Source organism: Stegastes partitus, unplaced genomic scaffold (assembly GCF_000690725.1).
Source record: "Stegastes partitus isolate 25-593 unplaced genomic scaffold, Stegastes_partitus-1.0.2 Scaffold107, whole genome shotgun sequence".
NCBI lineage: Eukaryota > Metazoa > Chordata > Actinopteri > Pomacentridae > Stegastes > Stegastes partitus.
Genome location: NW_007577838.1, coordinates 78,728 through 96,766, shown reverse-complemented (window position 1 = coordinate 96,766; position 18,039 = coordinate 78,728). Strand labels below are relative to the sequence as shown.

The window sequence follows — 18,039 nt, the reverse complement described above, 5'->3', positions numbered from 1 at the left end:
GTATTTGAAGTGGTTCCCTGAAACAAAAGTCACAAAAGAGGACAGAAGAATAAATTGTGTGTGCGTGTGATGAACTGGCAGGGATAATATTAAATGAAAAAATGTAACTACAGGAGTTTGAATTTTAAGAACTGCCAAAATTGCACCATTCGTCAGAGCCAGAAACTGTAAAATCGGAAAGAATCATTGGATTTTGAATTTTCCGACGGTCCTTGAATGACTCAACAACCAACAGTCAGCCTAAAATCACTTTATTCATATACGTTTTGTAAAAAAATTGACAAAAATAAATCATTTGTTCTAAGCAGATTCTGTAAAAAGCAAAAAATTCTGCGTTCATGAAGCCATGAATGACTGCAACAAACAGGCACCTGATAAATATTACAGGACTTTCGGCTGGACTGCAGGATGTGTTCACACAAAGCAGAGAGTCAAGTCGAATTTATTTATAAAACACATTTAAGAACAGGAGAAAAACCAAAGTGCTGTTCTGTTTTGAATAATAGTGATAATAACTTTTATTTATAGAGCACTTTTCAAAATCAAAGTGCTTCTACAGTAGGAACATTAAGAAATCATCAGGATTTAAAAAACAGAGAAAAACACAGTATTGCAAATAAACTTTTAAAGGTAAAAATAAAACAGGAAGAAATAAGAAACACCCAGAAACTGCTTTTGGTGAGAGGGTTCAGGAAAGTGCCATATAAATAAGTTATTATGAGTTACTCAGAGTTTCTCAGAGGAGCTGATTTACACGCCTCCCAAATCGCAGCTGATTGCAATGTGACTGTACATAAGAAGCAAAATGATGGAGCCAACTTCTGTTTGGGAAAAAAACTTAACAAAAACATGCTCATATTTGAATGTGGAGGCATAAAATAAACATGCAGGTTGAGTTTGTGCAGCACGTTACAGTCGAGCTCCAGTTTGTGTTGCACATGTATTAATCAGGTCGCCATCGGATTCATTAAAAGATAATTAACCGGCGATGTTTGAAAAACCCAGGAGGACTTTGTGAAAGTGTCTGAACAAACCTCAGAGATTCTTCTGAGCATCTGGAGGAAAAAAAAAGATCCTCGACTTGCTGCACAATCTGTTTCCTACGCAGTATTTGTTTTGATTTGGAAACAGAGGCGTTTAGTAGATGGAATATTTTTTCATTGGGACGCTCAGAAGAGTCTTTGAGGATCCTGGAAACACCTTGTGAGTGTTTTAGACATCACCAGTTAATTATCTTTTAGAGAAACCAGTAGTTTTGGGGATAATCTGAGCCAGAAGGCAGCACAGGACCTTCTCCTGGATGAATAAACTCACGGCTGGAGGCCAAGAAAAAGCCACAACAACAAGCAATGTTTTTTTGGTTAATTGCTTAAAAAAAATTAAATGAATATTTACCAAACTGATAAGCTAATGTGGGACAACAAGCTGTACCTTCAGGTGTTTCTGATCCAGATATCTGTGTTCTCTGTGTGACTGGTTTCATTTATTCATCACACTTTTCAGAGATTCATCGACTGTTTCTGTGTCTCTGCTTGTCTCTTCTGTGCAGAAGAAGCTTCCTCTCACGACACTCGCACAATGCATGGTGGAGGGTGCAGCTGTGCTCGGAGACGAGTCTCTGCTCGGGTGAGCAACACGTCTACATCCTCATTGATTATCTGTTGCACTGGAAGCATCTTTCTCTCTCCGAAGGCGCCGACGTGGAAAAGAGATGTTTTTATGATCCAGAACTGATTTTACATTTACGTGCGGGCGTGCAGGCAAATGAATGCAAATGTTAACCACTGTTAAAATGGGAAATGCTCGATCTTTTATCTGCCGATTTAAGCTTCATTTAACGAGGAAAGCCTCATTATACAAATTAAATTAGGAAACTAAACCAAATACAGAGCAAAGAATGCACCATTTAAACTTAACTGGGCTATTCCATCTTAAATCATCAGGGTCCTTCTGCTAAACCTCTGAATGGCTTGAATTTTTTTATAGCAAAACATTTGAATATTATGAAGATATGAAATTTTAGATTGATTTATCAAATACTTTACAAGATGAAAATAGTTTTAAAAATTGCCCATTGACACACTTAAAGCACGTTTATTTAAACATTAAATTACAGGGTGTCTGAACACCAATATCTCAACAATTACTAAAGATAAAAAATGAAATTTGCCTGAAATTTTCGCTTTTATTCATGAAATTATTTCAGAATCTGCAATATTGGACAATATCGTCAAATATTCTCTAATTATGGGTTAGTTGAAATGTTAAAAAATAAATAAAATAAATAAAGACTGAAGCTGTCATGAACTTTGTGCAGAAATGAACACAAACTTTATAATGCAGAAGTCAACTACTGATATTTTCTGAAACACATGTGGCTGCACGTCCCGATAATATAAAATAAAACATGTAGAACACTGTATAATATGAACAACTTGAACTCAGAAAAATGAACTTTCATGACTGGTTGAGCAGTTGTGATAAGTTGTATGACAACAACAAAAATATTGCTAGCTAGCTAGATAAGAGTTTCAAAACGGTTCTTTCAATATAACTCATCAACTAATATATATATATATTTTAATATGTTTTTTTAAAAATATTTTCTGTTTTGGTCTACCTATATGGTGAAACCACTTTGCAGGCGGCACTGTTCCTTTACATGATCTACTTATTGAATTCATACTTACAGGAACTGATGCTATATTATCCAAGCCTGCTCAAATACTACTTTCTTTTTTCATATTTCAACTCACCCTTTATCAGAGGCTATTTGATCTACTTGTCCAATATTGTAGATCCTGAATTAACAACATCATGAGAAATAACAGTGAAAATTTTAGGTGTTTATCTTTGTTATTTCCTGAGATATTGTTGTTTGAACGTAGCCCCAAATTTTAATGTGCCAAAGAATGTGCTGAAAGTAGGTCATTTCTAATTATATTTGTCTGAAGTATTTGACATATGAAGCTAAAATTTTACCAATATTTTCATAAATATCCATATTTCATGCTCAAATTTCAAGCAAATCGGAAATAGAAGCAGAAATTGTTCTGAAAAACTGATTATTTAAGATAAAAACAGGTAACCATGTGTGTTTTATAGAGTTTAACACTCTATTTATGTGATTCTGATATATTACGTACCATTATTTAAAGAGGTAGGCTAATATTCATATATCCATACACTCAGATGTCTAGTTTTGTTTGATCAGCAGTCAAAAATCTAAAAACTTTAAGATTATTATGTGAGAAAACAAATATTTAAGAAGCTGCCACCCCGCTCTTGGTTTAAAAATGACTCCATGAATTAATCAGACATCACAGTTGTTAATTGTTTATTTATTCGCTGGAGGAATAATAAAATCTGTTTCTGTTTGTTTTCTCACTTTGCAGCATGTCTTCTACATTCTGTGCCTTTGTAAAGATATAAAATGTGTTTTTTTTCAGGAGCTCACTGACATTTTGATGACAGTAAAAACAGCCGGTTACGTTTATGTGTCATTACCGACTCTTCTCCCAGAGCAGTAACTCCTGCAGGTGTGAAATAAAACTGCTTTTATATGGACAGCTGGATGTTGGGTCCCAGCGCTGAGGTGGATTTCTCTGTGTTACATCACTGCGCTGCATTAGGTCATACAGTACATGTGCAGAATCGGCGTCACCGTGGAGTTTGTGAGAGAAAGCTGCATAAATAGAAACTCTCTCAGACCTCACCGAGCTGCTCTCTGATGTTTTCACGCTGCAGGAAGATGCTGAAGCTGTGCGGCGAGACGCAGGACAGGCTCGCTCAGGAGCTCATCCTGTTCGAGCTCACCATCGAGAGGGACGTGATCGAGCCGCTGTACGACCTCGCAGAGGTACAGAAACAACAACGCTGTGATATTAACTCGTTAGTGGACTCCAGTGACGTTAACGGCAGCAACAAATGTCTGATCAGAAAAACTGTTCTCTCTGCGGACTGCATTTGTTGTTATATATTATTTATTAATGTCTTTCTTTGGAATTTAAGTTTTCTCATTAACTTTTCCAACAAATTAAAATTTAATCAACAATAACTCATGAAGATACAACATTGCACAGTAGTTAAATTAAACAATAAAACACATCTGTGAAGCTCATACAAGTAGCATAAACAGAAAAACAGGAGGATTTCTGATATTTTAATTGTAAACATAGTCGGAATATGTATGTCCTCTGTTTGATTAGGAGGAAAAATAGCAGAAACAAAAGAACTTCTGCAACATAAATAAAGAAAACTACCTGACAGAGACAAATAGGAGCCTCTGCATTAGTGTTGAGAGTTGTTAGCATTCAAATCTGTCAGGACAAGGTTAGACAAAAGTCCTAATTTGCCAAAATATACAAAACTGAGTCTTTAAAACTTGCATTTAGTAATAACTCCAATATTTTTGAAAGAAGCTCCATAATTTAATTTAAAAAAAATATACAGTTTCAATTATTTTTAGTATGTTTTTTCTATTTTTTATTGTCAATGCCAGTTGTTTATTATTGGACAAACATGAAGCATTTTAATTTATTTTATCATGAATGAACTGAACCAAAATTGCAAAATTACAAAAAAAACTAAGTTTCAAAAGTTAAATAAATAAGATAAAGTGTAAATGCAGGTGTAAACTCTATTATAGAATCCTTCAAGGTCGTTTATTATTTTTTGTAGTTTTTAGACGTTTCTCCAGCAACCAAGTTCTCCTCATTCTCATGTGTATTTTTTAGTGCAATACAAACTAAACTTGACCTCAGTAATAAACATACATGTGACCCATCTGCCTGAAATCAGCCGCATTGCTCCTCCTGTATCCGAGAAACAGTCTGACTGACGTTAACACATGATAAAATATTGATTCTGGGTTTATAACGTAGATCGGTCCATTTAGTTGTTTTCTACATGTAGCTAACATAATATTACAAAGCGTAATAATATTACGGTCCATATCGCTGTCAAATACCGTCAGGCGCAATGACTTCATACAGATGGGTCACGTATTGTAATCTAATGAACACGTTTCAGAAAAAACACTGGACATCATGAGCTTCATACAGATGTTGCTGCTGTGTGTAAATCCACACAACATGTTGATCAAAGAGTAAATTCAGAATTGCAGAGAAAAGCATTCTCAGATATTCTGTACACTCATCCTGTGAATCAGCCAGTAAACTAATCTTCATGAGAGCAACAAACTGGTGCCGCGTTTTACCACAACAGGTGCAGATCCAGCTACAATACAGAGTCTGTTTCTGCTTTCTGCTCACCAACAAACAACAGGCTGATGTGAAATCTCCCGCTCTGTCCTCTCAGGTGGAAATCCCAAACATCCAGAAACAAAGGAAACATTTAGCGAAGCTGGTCCTGGACATGGACTCTGCACGAACACGGTGAGTGCGTGGCTGTGAGAGAAGGAAGTTTGGCTGTGAAGCGAGAAACTCCATCCCCTGTGAATGAGCCGCTCCCGACGCTTCCCACTGAATGTCACTGGGGTTCGTTTGCACACAGTGAAGCTGCTGTTTGTGTGTGTGTGTGGACAAACCTGCAGGCTTCACACTGCAGACTGGTGCTGGTGTGTGAAAAACTCATTGAAAGCCAGATTCGGCCTGTTTGGTTTTGTTCTGCGATTATAAACCTGATGAACGCAGCAGTTCTCTCCTGTATGAGCTATAATACTGACTTTGTACATCAGGCTGTTAAACTCACTTCTAACAGGGTTCAAATCCCTCAGATCACTGAATAATTCATGCTCACAGTTGCTGCTGTAGACGGAAACAATACGAAGCAGTTTAATGCAACATAAATATTGTTTCTGCAGCAGTGTTTGCATTTTGTAGCGCTGCAGGTTAAAGCTAATCTCGGGTTTGAGGTTACTTTACATGTAAAACAAGTTACTTATAACAACATCTCTGGTCTTTAGCATACAGATGGAGCTGTCAAAGTGATTACTGACTTATAAGCTTAAGTTATGTGAAATTAGACGTTTGTAAATGCTGCTGTTGTCTTGTAACACAGAAAAGTGTCTTCAAATTTTGCTTCAGTTTTATTACAGCCTGGTGTACTTTGAAGGGCATTTAAAGACATTTAAAAACATTTCTTCACCACATGAATCATCTGTTATTGCAGCAATGAGAAAATTTGATGTAATACTGAAATGTTTTAATTAGATTTTCCCCTCCAAAATTTGCATATTTAGTTTCTAATGATATTTTGCAGATACATTTTTTCTGTTTATAAAGTCTGATTTAGTCTTTGACTCTTGTTCTGTAATGTTTATCTTTTTTTAAAGTATTAATGAATCAACGTTTATAAAATCAGGTCCCAAACAGCAGCTGAAGAAAAGCGTTAAAACAAAAACGACAAAAATCTGCTCATCTCAAGCTAGTTTCTTTGCTGTCATTGCAGTGTACAACGACTTTAAGCAGCAATCCTGTCAGTGTATTTACACAAATAGACAACTTTTTTTTAAGTGCAATAATAAATGTGCAAATGTAAAATCTATTTTTTAAAAAAAAAGTACAACTGCGGGCTATGAAAACAGTGAAATAGCTTATTTGGTTTATTAGGATCACTATAAAAACAGTCATGTAGCTGGATTTTGCACATTACTGAACATTTATGACAATTTAATTGCTTAAAGTAGGGAAAAAATAACAAGTATTAACTTTAATATTGATGCTAGCTTGATGACGCTCAGCAGACATAATGTTTATCACATTCACCATCTTGGTTTATCGTGCTAACATTTTCAAATTAGCAGGAAGCACAAAGTAAGTTTTGCAGGAATTTGGTTGTAAAACATGTCAGATATTTTAAAAACCATGGCCTGAGGATGATGCTGAATACGTTACTTCCATTTATCTCAAAGGACTTTGACTGTAGAATCAAAACTATAACCTGATGGAGGAAACGTCAGAGGGCTGCCACAGATATAGAGCTCCATTCTCTGTGGCTTCTTCAATATCTACATGACATTTCAAGTAGTTGTTGAGATATTTGCTGCAATGATGGCTTAAAAAAAATACTTCCAACCCAAGTTTTTTGCTCAGGTGAAGTGGTCCCCTTCATAATTGGTACACTGATGATCTATTGAAGGCAAATTTGATTGTTGAAATAATAAATGAGTGTAAAACATGCTGTTACAGTTGAAAGAATGTGTTGTGGTCCTTCAGGCTCAAAAACCGCAAAACTTTTTGAGTGGTGATTGTGTTTTTGTGCCTTTTTCCTCAAACTGAACTTCAGAACGGGTGTGAAAACCTTTTAACCGTCCCGGTCCAATCAGAAACTGTTTCCTGATCGCTGAAACACACCATCGCCACAGTTTCTTTCAGCTGATTCACTGTCACATCAGTGCACAGCAGTGATATGCACAATGTTATTTTCCTCACTGCAGTCCATTTTTTTTTTTTTTTTTTTTTTACTGACCCAGATCTGAAGCAATTTTTTTTTGCCATCATCCGGCTGTGAGCTGAGCTCCTCTGGCAGCGAATTATCTGCACTCAGACAGAAAGTCTGACAGACAGACAGGAGAGTCTGAGAACAGAGAATAGCTTAAGTTGAATAAATGAGGATATATAGATAGACAAGTGTTAGTATTTTGTCAGCCAAAGACTTAATCCACGGTTGCTTTTTTTTTTTTTTACAGAAACTGTTTGATTTGTTTGCGGTGAGTCATTTTGTGAAAGTAGCTGTCAGGTTTCGCTGTCAACGGTTTTCTCTCCGAGGAACAAAAGTCTGGAGCTGCTCAAGGCAAATAAAAATGCCTTCATTCACTGTAGCATGCTGCTTTTTCTGAGGTTTTTCTCCAATAAAATTCTCAAAGTCACCGGAAGCATATTGAAAACAAACTATGCTCTGCTCACAGGTACTACCAGTCTACCAAGTCTTCGGGATTGTCCAGCAACCTGCAGCCAACGGGAGCGAAGGCCGACCACCTCAGGGAAGAGATGGAGGAGGCAGCCAACCGCATGGAGATCTGTCGAGTCAGTGCTCACTAGTTTATTACCATAAATCCAGCAAAAGTTGCAGCATTTAACATCTAAAGAGGCAGAAGTTTCCCTTAAGAGTTGGCGGAGGAGACCAACAATTGAGCAAAAAGTGAATGAAAGTTAAATTCATTGATCGGTCAGAAATGTAGTTTTAGATACAGGATAAGTGTTGCTTTATGTCAACGGCATGTGCACAAGCAACTTTATGAGTTTGTAAAACATCAAATCTACCTGCAAGATGCCAAAAATCTGTTAATAATCTGTTAAGTGAGATATTTAACATTTTTATAGCTGTGCTTTCAGGGTTCTGGTTTCATGTTGATCAGCTGATAAAAACCAGTTAAAACGAGACTTTGGCACAAAATATGATGTCATTTTCTATACTGTTAATATCAGCTAGCTGTGGTTGTTTTAGTCCTTTTTGTGTATTGATTTGTAGGATTATTTTTTTTAAAATATTTTTTTAGGATTTTAATTCATTTTGGTGGAACATTTAAGCTTCAGCAAAGAGGAAAAATATTATTTTCTGGTGTAGATGGTGCAACTATGAGGCCATTTACAAGTCAGATAAAGATTTCCAGACATTTTTGAAGATTTCTGCACATCCTGCCTGATTGAAAATTCCAGAATTTATGCAAATATTTTTTTGAAATTTTAAATATTTAGCACAGGCTTCAAGTTTCCACATCTACAGACCTTTTAAACAGAAAATCTTTTAAACTTAATTTAGGCGTCCCAGTAAGTTGTGACAAAGAGGCAGCAAGAAAAATGCTCTTCAATTTCATATGTTCTAAACTTATATTCCAAAAAAATGTAAATATTGTGAAAAAAAATATTGTTTTCAGAATTTAATTCATAAAGCTAAACTTCCATGTATTCTATTTTCATTCCACTTTCTTGAATAACTGATGGAAAATATTAAACCTTTTCACAATATTAAACATTTTTGAGATGCGTCTGTACAAAGTGGTGATTTCAGACGCAGCTCAACATTTGCACACCGAAATGGAATTTGGCCATGATTAGTGATATTAAATACACTTGTGCTTTTCCTGCTGTGAAATATTGACGTGTCTGCTGTAAAAAGAAGATCCACTGGAGCAGATTTGTCTGCGAAACTACTAGCAAAGTCACAATATCAGAGCAAAAATGTGTTTCCGACCAGAAACCAAGCAACAGTGTAGAAAATAAGCACTTGATTGATTATTTGGTCGACTGTAGCTCAAGAATTTGGAAACTTGTTCATCTTTTGTCATTCTTTCAGTAAAAAACAGTTTTCTTACTGTAAATATTTCCTAATTTCTAGGATTTGTCCTGGTTTTTGATTGTCATACTTCATATTTTTATGAAGTTAACTGTTCGTCGCAGCCTTAAAGTTCTCCAATGACATAATAATACAACCTTGTCTGAGGTTGTTTCCTGTGTGTTCATTACTTCACACTCAGAACAAATTAAAACTAATTAATCAGACACTTTACACACTTGACAACAAATTAGCACAAAATAAAGATAATGTGAGTCCCTCTGCAGACAAGATACAGGATGTAGAACCCTACTTGGATTTTGTATTTTAACAGTGCAGATTCTAGACAGATTTGACCCAAATAACGTCGAACAAACCAGATTCTAAGCCCCCCGGTTTGAGATCCAAATTTGCACATAAAATAATTACTAAACCTTATATTTACTAGAACTTCGGAAACTTTTCACTCTTAAAAGAAGAAATTAGCTCAGTATTATACATTTTTGCCACATTTTTGCACATAAACTGGTTTTCTTCAAACAGTTTTCCGTCTCTCCCTACTCTACCCACTCTTAATCAGATTTTATTTAGCTGTAAGTTTCTCACACAGATAACCAGGTGTGTGTGTGTGAAGCAGGAAAAGATGGAAAACATGACCAGGAGGGAACACAGCTGTGAGGCAGTTTATTTTTATTCTGCACTGCTTTGGCCCAGTTCCCATCAGCTGACATAATTCACAAAGACATTATGGAGTAGTTTACGTATCGTGCGCACAGCGATCCTGCAAAATGCGATTATTTTGGGGCTATTAGCAGGATTTAAATGTCTGCATCTGTTGAAATTTTGCACCATTCATCCCCAATCAGCCGCTCACGAGCTCTAATATTTACAGGATTTAGTTGTTCTCCAGAAACTCTGCACGGGTGTCGACTGCTAATTAATTTTCTACTCCTATACGCTGTATTTTCTGACCTTTTTACGAACCTTTTCCACGGCAGACATTGCAGGAGCCTCACAGGTGTAACTAATAACATTAGCTCAGCTACACAGAGTGAGACCCGCGAGCTTACAGCTATTATACATGCAATTAAATCCGCCTTTGCTTTCCCTTTTCTGAAAACTCAAAAGTGTTTAGATGTCGAAAAGGGTATTTTAAGACATGTTTTGTGTTGTGTTTTTTGCTCATGCAGTTTGTTCTTTGTGTTGTTTTCCACCAGGATCAGCTATCAGCAGACATGTACAGTTTTGTGGCCAAAGAAATTGACTATGCAAGCTACTTCCAGACAGTAAGTGCAGCATCTCTACAGACTGTGGCCTTAGAGAACAGACTGAAAACATCCTCTACAGACTTTTTTCTTTTTTTTAAAACTCTCTTTCTGTCTGTGCAGCTGATAGAAGTCCAGGCAGAGTACCACAGGAAGTCATTAGAGCTGCTTCAGAGTGTTCTGCCGCAGATCAAAGCTCATCAGGGTGAGTCTGAGACCGACAGACTTTTTTCGTGACGCCGTCACCTCTCGGTAACCCCTCACTGCCGCTCGCATCACCACGAGGAAATCCGATCTGCAGTCAGCGCAAATAAAAGTTATCACCAATCCTTATAGGTGCTCCTGTCACCGGAGGGAAATCACCTACGATTTGTCAGAGTTCCTTCAAATTTCTCTGAGCGTTTGAGAGTTAATAAGCAACAATCAAAGTTTCAGGAGGCAGACGCAGGTTCACACAGAGTACTTTGTTATTGCCAAAGGGAAACTGCAGCAGTCACTTTGCATAAATCACAAAACAATTACGGGTCCCGATGTACTGAGGACACACTGTACAATGATGATAATGAATTAGAATTCACTGTGCATTAGTGCAGGACTGTCCGTGCGTGATGAATAAAAAGTATATATAGACAGTGCTGGAAGATCACGGCAGGGAGATTTACTGTATAGTTACATAAAGATAGCATTAAATTCAGTGCATGTCTGGCAGTAATGAGGTTTCTCCTGTAACAAGAGACTTTTATTCTCTGATTTTAGCCTTTAAGGCAGCGCAGCCCAATGTGCCACAAAGGGCCTTATTTCTTCCAAAATATGTACAAAAAATATATTATTTTTTGATGCTGATCCCATAAATGAGACCTATTAAGATGATTTTACAAGTCAAGAAAGTCACAGTTTGTCATGACAACAGTATGAAGTCATTTAATTTTTGTGTGAAACCACTTAAGTTCACTAAAATTGAAAAGTAGGATTTTAAACTCATATAATATATCAGTGGTTTCACTGAGATTTATTGTTAATTTCTTCTATTGTATCCATGGATTGTGTGGTAATATAATCATCTTAGAGGTGGACAAACCACAATGACAAAAAAAGAAAATCTTTGTTTTCATTTGGGCATATTTTTTCAAGTCTAGACAGCACTTTGTAGACATAAGCCTTGGTTTTAAGAATATTTTCCTTTCCCAATATTGCTGATTTTAAATTAATGACTTGATGAGAAATAACAGTGAAGTTTTGAGGCTTTTGTCTTTAATCGTTTCTGAGATATTGTCAATCAAACAGCTTAAAATTTCATTGTGTGGTTTGATGGGCAATTGTCTGAAAATGATTAGTATTATTATTTGGAAAATATTTGATATGTCGAGCTAGAATATTATAAAAGTATTAATAAATATCAATAGTTTATGCAGGGAAAACAGAGAAAGTCAAGCAGAAATGTTGATGATTTGAGATGAAATGACCCCAAACTGTTGAATGTCTATTATACAGTATAACTGTTTAGTAACAGACTGATTCTGTTATTGTTAGTTTAAGCCGATGAAAATGTGGTCATCTACTGTAGGAAGTTGCTGCTTATAGTCGGTAAGAAAACAACTTTTGAGCGCCTTGAAGTTCAGTCAGAAAACTTACTTCTGCTCTTTGATTTTGCACGTCTTTGCAGCTCGAGAGAAAGTTCTCGAGCATCATTATTTAGAGGAAGGTAGAGCTGCTGCTGTATTTCCACTGTGTGTGTGTGTGTGTGTGTTTGACAGAAACCTGGGTGGAGAAGCCGTGCTACGGGAAACCATTAGAGGAGCACTTAGCGCTCAGCGGGAGAGATATTGCGTTTCCCATCGAGGCCTGTGTCACCATGCTGCTGGAGTGTGGCATGCAGGAGGAGGTAAACACCCGACCGACTTCACACACTCGCAGCGACACTCCACCTGCTGAGAAATGTGGCACGAGTCGGTCTTGTTCACTGGATGGAAATCTAATGAGGTCCAGGACAGAACTGTTTGCTTAATGCCTGAAATAAATCATCCTCTACTGTGTCTTTAATGAATTCACTAGAACCAGTTTAACCCTCTGAACCCTAAAACTCACTGGTGGATTTTAAAGGTTTTAATTTTGGAAATTAACAAAATTGCACCATTTATCACAGCAAAAGTGAATCATTTAAGTCTCAAATTTCTCAATTTCCCCAAACTTCTCATGTGTAACTTTCACTTTGGTTGTAAAAAATCAACCAAATCTAAACGCTGAATTGTGATGCTTCACCAAAATAATTGTATTCTGCATGTCTCATTTAAAAATCTGCCAAAAATAAACTGTTTGCTCAACAAAATTTATCCAACCAACAGTCACATGACAAAAATTCAGAGGCTTTTCAGATGAACTGCAGACTGTGATTTACCTAAAGCAGATAGGAGACAAGTTATTAATTAAAAATGTAAGTGGTAAAAAAAACAATCTATATTATGTAGAGCCTTCACATTTCTTCTCAGTATTAGTAACACCTGTGGGCTCTTGGAAAAATGTTGCTAATTCAAGTTCTTTTCAATTTTTGTCAACAAAAAAAGGCTTCACTACAGAAAAGCTTTTTTATTCAGGAAACAGCTGTTAACACCAAACTACTGAAGAATGTAGTTCAACTAGTAACACAACTCTCTGCCCAACACTAAATATAAAGCAAGAAAGAATGAGTTCTGTAAATAATCTGATTTAATAGCAACTAGCCTGTTTTAACTCAGTTCTCTTTTTAATCATTTTAAATGAAATTCACTGATTTGTAGCCTGACAAATTGGTGTCTTTGGAAACTTAAAGAGCCGCAAGAGAGCTAAAAACTTGATTTTATTTTGCTTTGTGGGTTAGAATAAAGCATAAATTTATAATAAACGCCTCTTTTTTTGGATTTATAATATTTTATTATCATGTATGTTATTACTTATCACCTCAACAGTTAGCATTACATTTTTACTTTTCTGTTCTATTTTATTTTCTTATTTAACTTTCAGTAATGTATCATACTTATTTCTTACTGCTTTTCTACTAGGCGCTGCGTTTCTTATATGTCGTTTTGTTTTTTGTGAGCAATATTGTGCTCGTATCTTGGTTTGTATTATCTTAGTTTGACTTTCTGGAATTAAAATGATCATTTCAGCAGCATTAGTCCGACTAAGGACACCGTGACTGTTCTGGATTTATCTACAGTATCATTCTGATCAGTGATATCTGGAATTCAGTCTGAACAAGTCAAAGTAATAGCTGCAGATACCTCAAATGTCATTATGACTCATGTGAATTCTGTCCATGCAAGCCTTCCCGTGGGTATTGTAAATCGTTTAAACAGCGTCGGCTGATGTAAAATCAGACAAGATGGTTGGTAAACACTGTGGGAAATGGGAAGCGTTTCTCAGCAAGGAGTTTGTGGAAAACAAGAGTTTCGTTCATTAGAAACTTGTGGTCGAAATTTACTAGAACTTCGGCCTCAGGCTTCACTGACTTGGCAGTAAAACGGCTTTTCATGTGCAGCTCCAGTTGCAGCGCCTCGGTATGTTTGAGAACCAAGCCGCCTCCACCTCCCACTTGTTGTAGCTTCTGGCTAATCTGCAGATATCTGCTGTGTCACTTAATCTCGTTAAAACTCTAATTTGAGGTATCTGTAATTACATTTTGACTCTTTAGAAATTCAGTTTGAGTACTGCTATGTAGGGATGCACGATATATCGGCGACCACATCGGTATTGGCCGATATTGGTGTTTTTTCCCATATATCGGTATCGGGCCGATGTGAAAAACCGATGATTGATTATCATTAGTGCCTTTGTCTCTACATTTGATATTGCTGCTATTTCACAGATGTTTTTACATAAATGATCCTGGATTGAATGTTAAATATGTTAAAATATGTGGTAGTTTTGTTACGTAATAAAGAAGATTATATGGTCTAATTGTTGTCACGTCCTCACAGGGCTTACTTATACTCATTTTTCAGTGTGAACAAAAATTGAATATCTACATGGGTAATATCAGTTATCGACGATATCAGAAATCTTAATATCGGATATCGGTATCGGCCAGAAATTTTAATATCGGATATCAGTATCGGTATCGTGCATCACTAGTATTACACCATTCTGACCAACTTGATTTAAGTTATCTAAAAAGGACAACACTTTAATTGACTGCCATTAAAGATATTTTGAACTAGAGTTATGACTACTTAGAAATAAATTATATATTTCTGAAATTTTAATGAGTCATAATTCCTCTGCAGATATCTATAATGTGAATATTGTGGATATTTGCAGCCTAACTGAAGAGATCTGTCATGAGAAAGGCATAAATGGTCAAAGTGATAACATTTCTTCTACAAGAATAAGGATGTGCATATCTGAAATTATATTTATTGTTTTATTTGTCAATTTTTGACAAAGAAAAATTGAATTGCAAATATTTACAATATGCATCCAGTCTAGCTAATAAATATTACAGCTTTCCACTGCTTGGTCTGAGCTGAACTATTAATTAAGTGTTATTTAATTAATAACTAATATGAGAAGCAGCTGCAGTCACCCTGCCTTTACCAGCTGCAACATTAAAGTATCACTCACACATTAATCAGTTATAATCCACAAACATAATATGATCTGCAACAGGACATTCTGCATCATCAGTATTTGTATGTCCGGTACTATGAGTACATTTTGACTACACTGTGGTATTGCTAATTGTACTGTGGTAAAAGAACAAAGCCTCTTTACTGTCCCTGCTGCAGCAGAGTCGTGACCTTCCCTCTTTGTGTCTCAGGGTTTGTTCCGAATCGCTCCGTCGGCCTCCAAGCTGAAGAAGCTGAAGGCGTCTCTGGACTGCGGCGTGCTGGACGTTCAGGAATACTCCGCAGACCCGCACGCCATCGCAGGTGAGCCGTCGGCAGCGCAGCCAGATACCTGAACCTCCCCCAACCGCCTCCCAGCTGCGCCGCATCTGTTGCCATGACAACCGATAACCATCAAAACTCGCCTCACAGGGGTGGATTTATGAGCTGGCTCCACGTTCGGAGTCTAATTTCTGTGCGTTTCTGTCTCCAGTCCGCCCTCCCACCTTCACTTCCACACGATAGAGAAAAGAAAAACACCGTAATTAAGCTGCCGGCATCAAAGAAATCCCAAATATTTCCTAATCCGTGCTGCTGTCTGTCTTTGTTTCTCCTGCACATAAGAGCGATTCTGCTGCTGTCACTCCTCAGTGGTAAATACATTTCCTGCTAGAGGTTCGTTTTAAAAGCCCGTAAGACGGATTCACATTTGATTAGGTGTCACTTTCCTTCTCTGGCTGCTGCTAGAGAGTAAAAAGCAAACTGTTTTTGTCCATCCTCAATAAACTATCCAGTGATAAATTCCAAATATAACTGGGATTAGTGTCAGACAGACTCTTCATCTTCTGCAGAGGCTGCAGCAAATAACAAGATCTGTTTTTCTTGGTGCCTTTTTGTTGCTGTCACTGACATGCTTTTAAATCTGAACCGTGATAGACTACAAAAGAAAGAAAAGCTTTCAGGCTTTTATGATGCTGTTATTGATCTTTTTTGTGTTTTTTTTTGTTGCTGGAGCTGCCTGCTGCATAATGCTGCTGTCAGATGACAACCGTATATCTCCAAAGTAACAGCTTTTCACGAGCTGTGGGGAATATTTTTAACTTGAAAACAATGCTGATTATTTTTTCAGACAGCAGAAATATTAGCAGAAAGCCACCTTTCAGCACAGAGAGCTTCCATGGCAAATCATTTCTACACTTACAGAAGGTACAATCAAAGAAAATTTCTGTTTAGATCAACTATGGCGGGACTTTCATGGTATATAATTTCTCATTTGCTGGTGTTATTGTTTTCTTTTTTAATTGATATCTTCACTTCAGTTACAGTTATTTACTGTTTTAAGCCAATTTTTAGGCTTTTATTCTCGGCTTTTGGCTCCTTAATTGTTGCCTTTTCAGCCATTTCAGGATAATTACCTTTCAAATAATCAATCTGAATTAAAGCATGAATGGCCTGTTTTTTTTAATTGCAAAATTTCCTGCAGAAATCAGGTCACCACATTTAAAGAATGCACTTGAGAAAGAAGAAAATAATTCATGTATGAAGTTCAAATTTAGTGAATTTTTTGACCTGCAAATCTGTGTCAGTGCTGAGTCTTGTAGGGAACTGGAGTAGAGGATATTTTAACATCTGTTGGTGGAAAAACTGCCCCACAAAAGAGGAATAATTTGCAGACAGTTATGAGACAAGAGTCAGTGATTCGAATACGCTTTTTGAATAAATCATGTTAACTCACTGTCATTTTAGCACCAGAGCCAAGCTACTGAGCTGACACGTTTAGAAGCTTGTTAGCTTAACCCTCTGATTCTGAAAGGTTTGACAGTCACGTTTCCTTTTAAAATAATTGATTAGCTGTAAAACAGAGAGAATGTGAGATTTTCAGCTTTCTGACATCCTTGTGAGATGACGTTCTGGCAAGAAAATGAACAAAATCTAAGCTTAAAACTGTGATATATCGCAACAATGATCTTATTTGACTTGTCTCATTCAAGAAATTAACCAAAATCAACAGTTCAGATCATTGAAACAATAAAAAAATTCTGCACTCCTCAGCTTTGATCAACATTTATGTGAGAAAAACTTTCTGGTGAGCACAACAGGCTGCGTTTACACAGAGCAGAGAGAAGAAAACGAAAAATAATAATGTAAGACGAAAATAAAACCTACATTAATAAATGCAGCATGGCTCAAAAACAGCGTACAGAGCAACAGCTTTTTGTTCGAAGATATATTCAGCATGTGGAAATATGTTTCTAGAGTTGATGTGACCGAGTTTGTAGAGGTTGTAAAAATGGGAGGAAATAGGAAATAGGCCACGTCAGCAAGCCGATCTATAACATCTAGAACCCCATTTTTTCTCCCAATATAGACCTGCTGTCACTTGGAAAAATGTTGTACATGTTGGTTACATTTTGTATTTATAGTTGTTGTAAAACAAATAATCAAAGAAATTCCACTTAAGTTTTCCTCTTTTTTAACGATTTATGGCATTTTATCATCAAAAGTAGTTTATTCTCCATCTCATTTAAGAATTTGATAAAATAATCAGTTTGCAGTGTCCAGTTACTGTGAAAAACAAGAAATAATGTGAAACTGTGAAGCCGTTCGTGACTTGGCTGCAACCAACAGTTCCAGGGACTTTTTGGTTGAACTGCAGGCAGAGTTTACACTGAGCAGAGAGGAAACAAATGTGGAAACAAATGAAAATGTAAATAGTGAAAGAAATATAGTATGTAGAGCCACCGTTTTGTTTTCCAGTATTGGTAACAACTATTTGCACTTGGGGAAAAAAAGGAGTATGTGTTGATCCCAGCTTTTTAAAAAAATTGTAATACAAATAATCATCCATCCATCCATCATCTATACACCACTTAATCCTCACTAGGGTCGCTGGAGTCTATCCCAGCTGACTCAGGGTGAAGGCAGGTTCACCTGGACAGGTCACCAGTCTATCACAG

At 36.6% G+C, this 18,039-nt stretch overlaps 1 protein-coding gene across 1 annotated transcript in view; it reads left to right on the top strand.

Annotated features, from left to right (window-relative positions):
* LOC103354400 (rho GTPase-activating protein 44) overlaps positions 1–18,039 on the top strand; it is a 118,149-nt gene that overhangs the window by 74,426 nt on the left and 25,684 nt on the right. The window contains exons 4-11 of the mRNA XM_008277749.1: positions 1,550–1,626; positions 3,748–3,859; positions 5,320–5,396; positions 7,871–7,988; positions 10,455–10,523; positions 10,626–10,707; positions 12,257–12,384; positions 15,295–15,406. Of these exons, the coding sequence (XP_008275971.1) occupies positions 1,550–1,626; positions 3,748–3,859; positions 5,320–5,396; positions 7,871–7,988; positions 10,455–10,523; positions 10,626–10,707; positions 12,257–12,384; positions 15,295–15,406 (775 nt within the window). The remainder of the gene's footprint in view (positions 1–1,549; positions 1,627–3,747; positions 3,860–5,319; positions 5,397–7,870; positions 7,989–10,454; positions 10,524–10,625; positions 10,708–12,256; positions 12,385–15,294; positions 15,407–18,039) is intronic.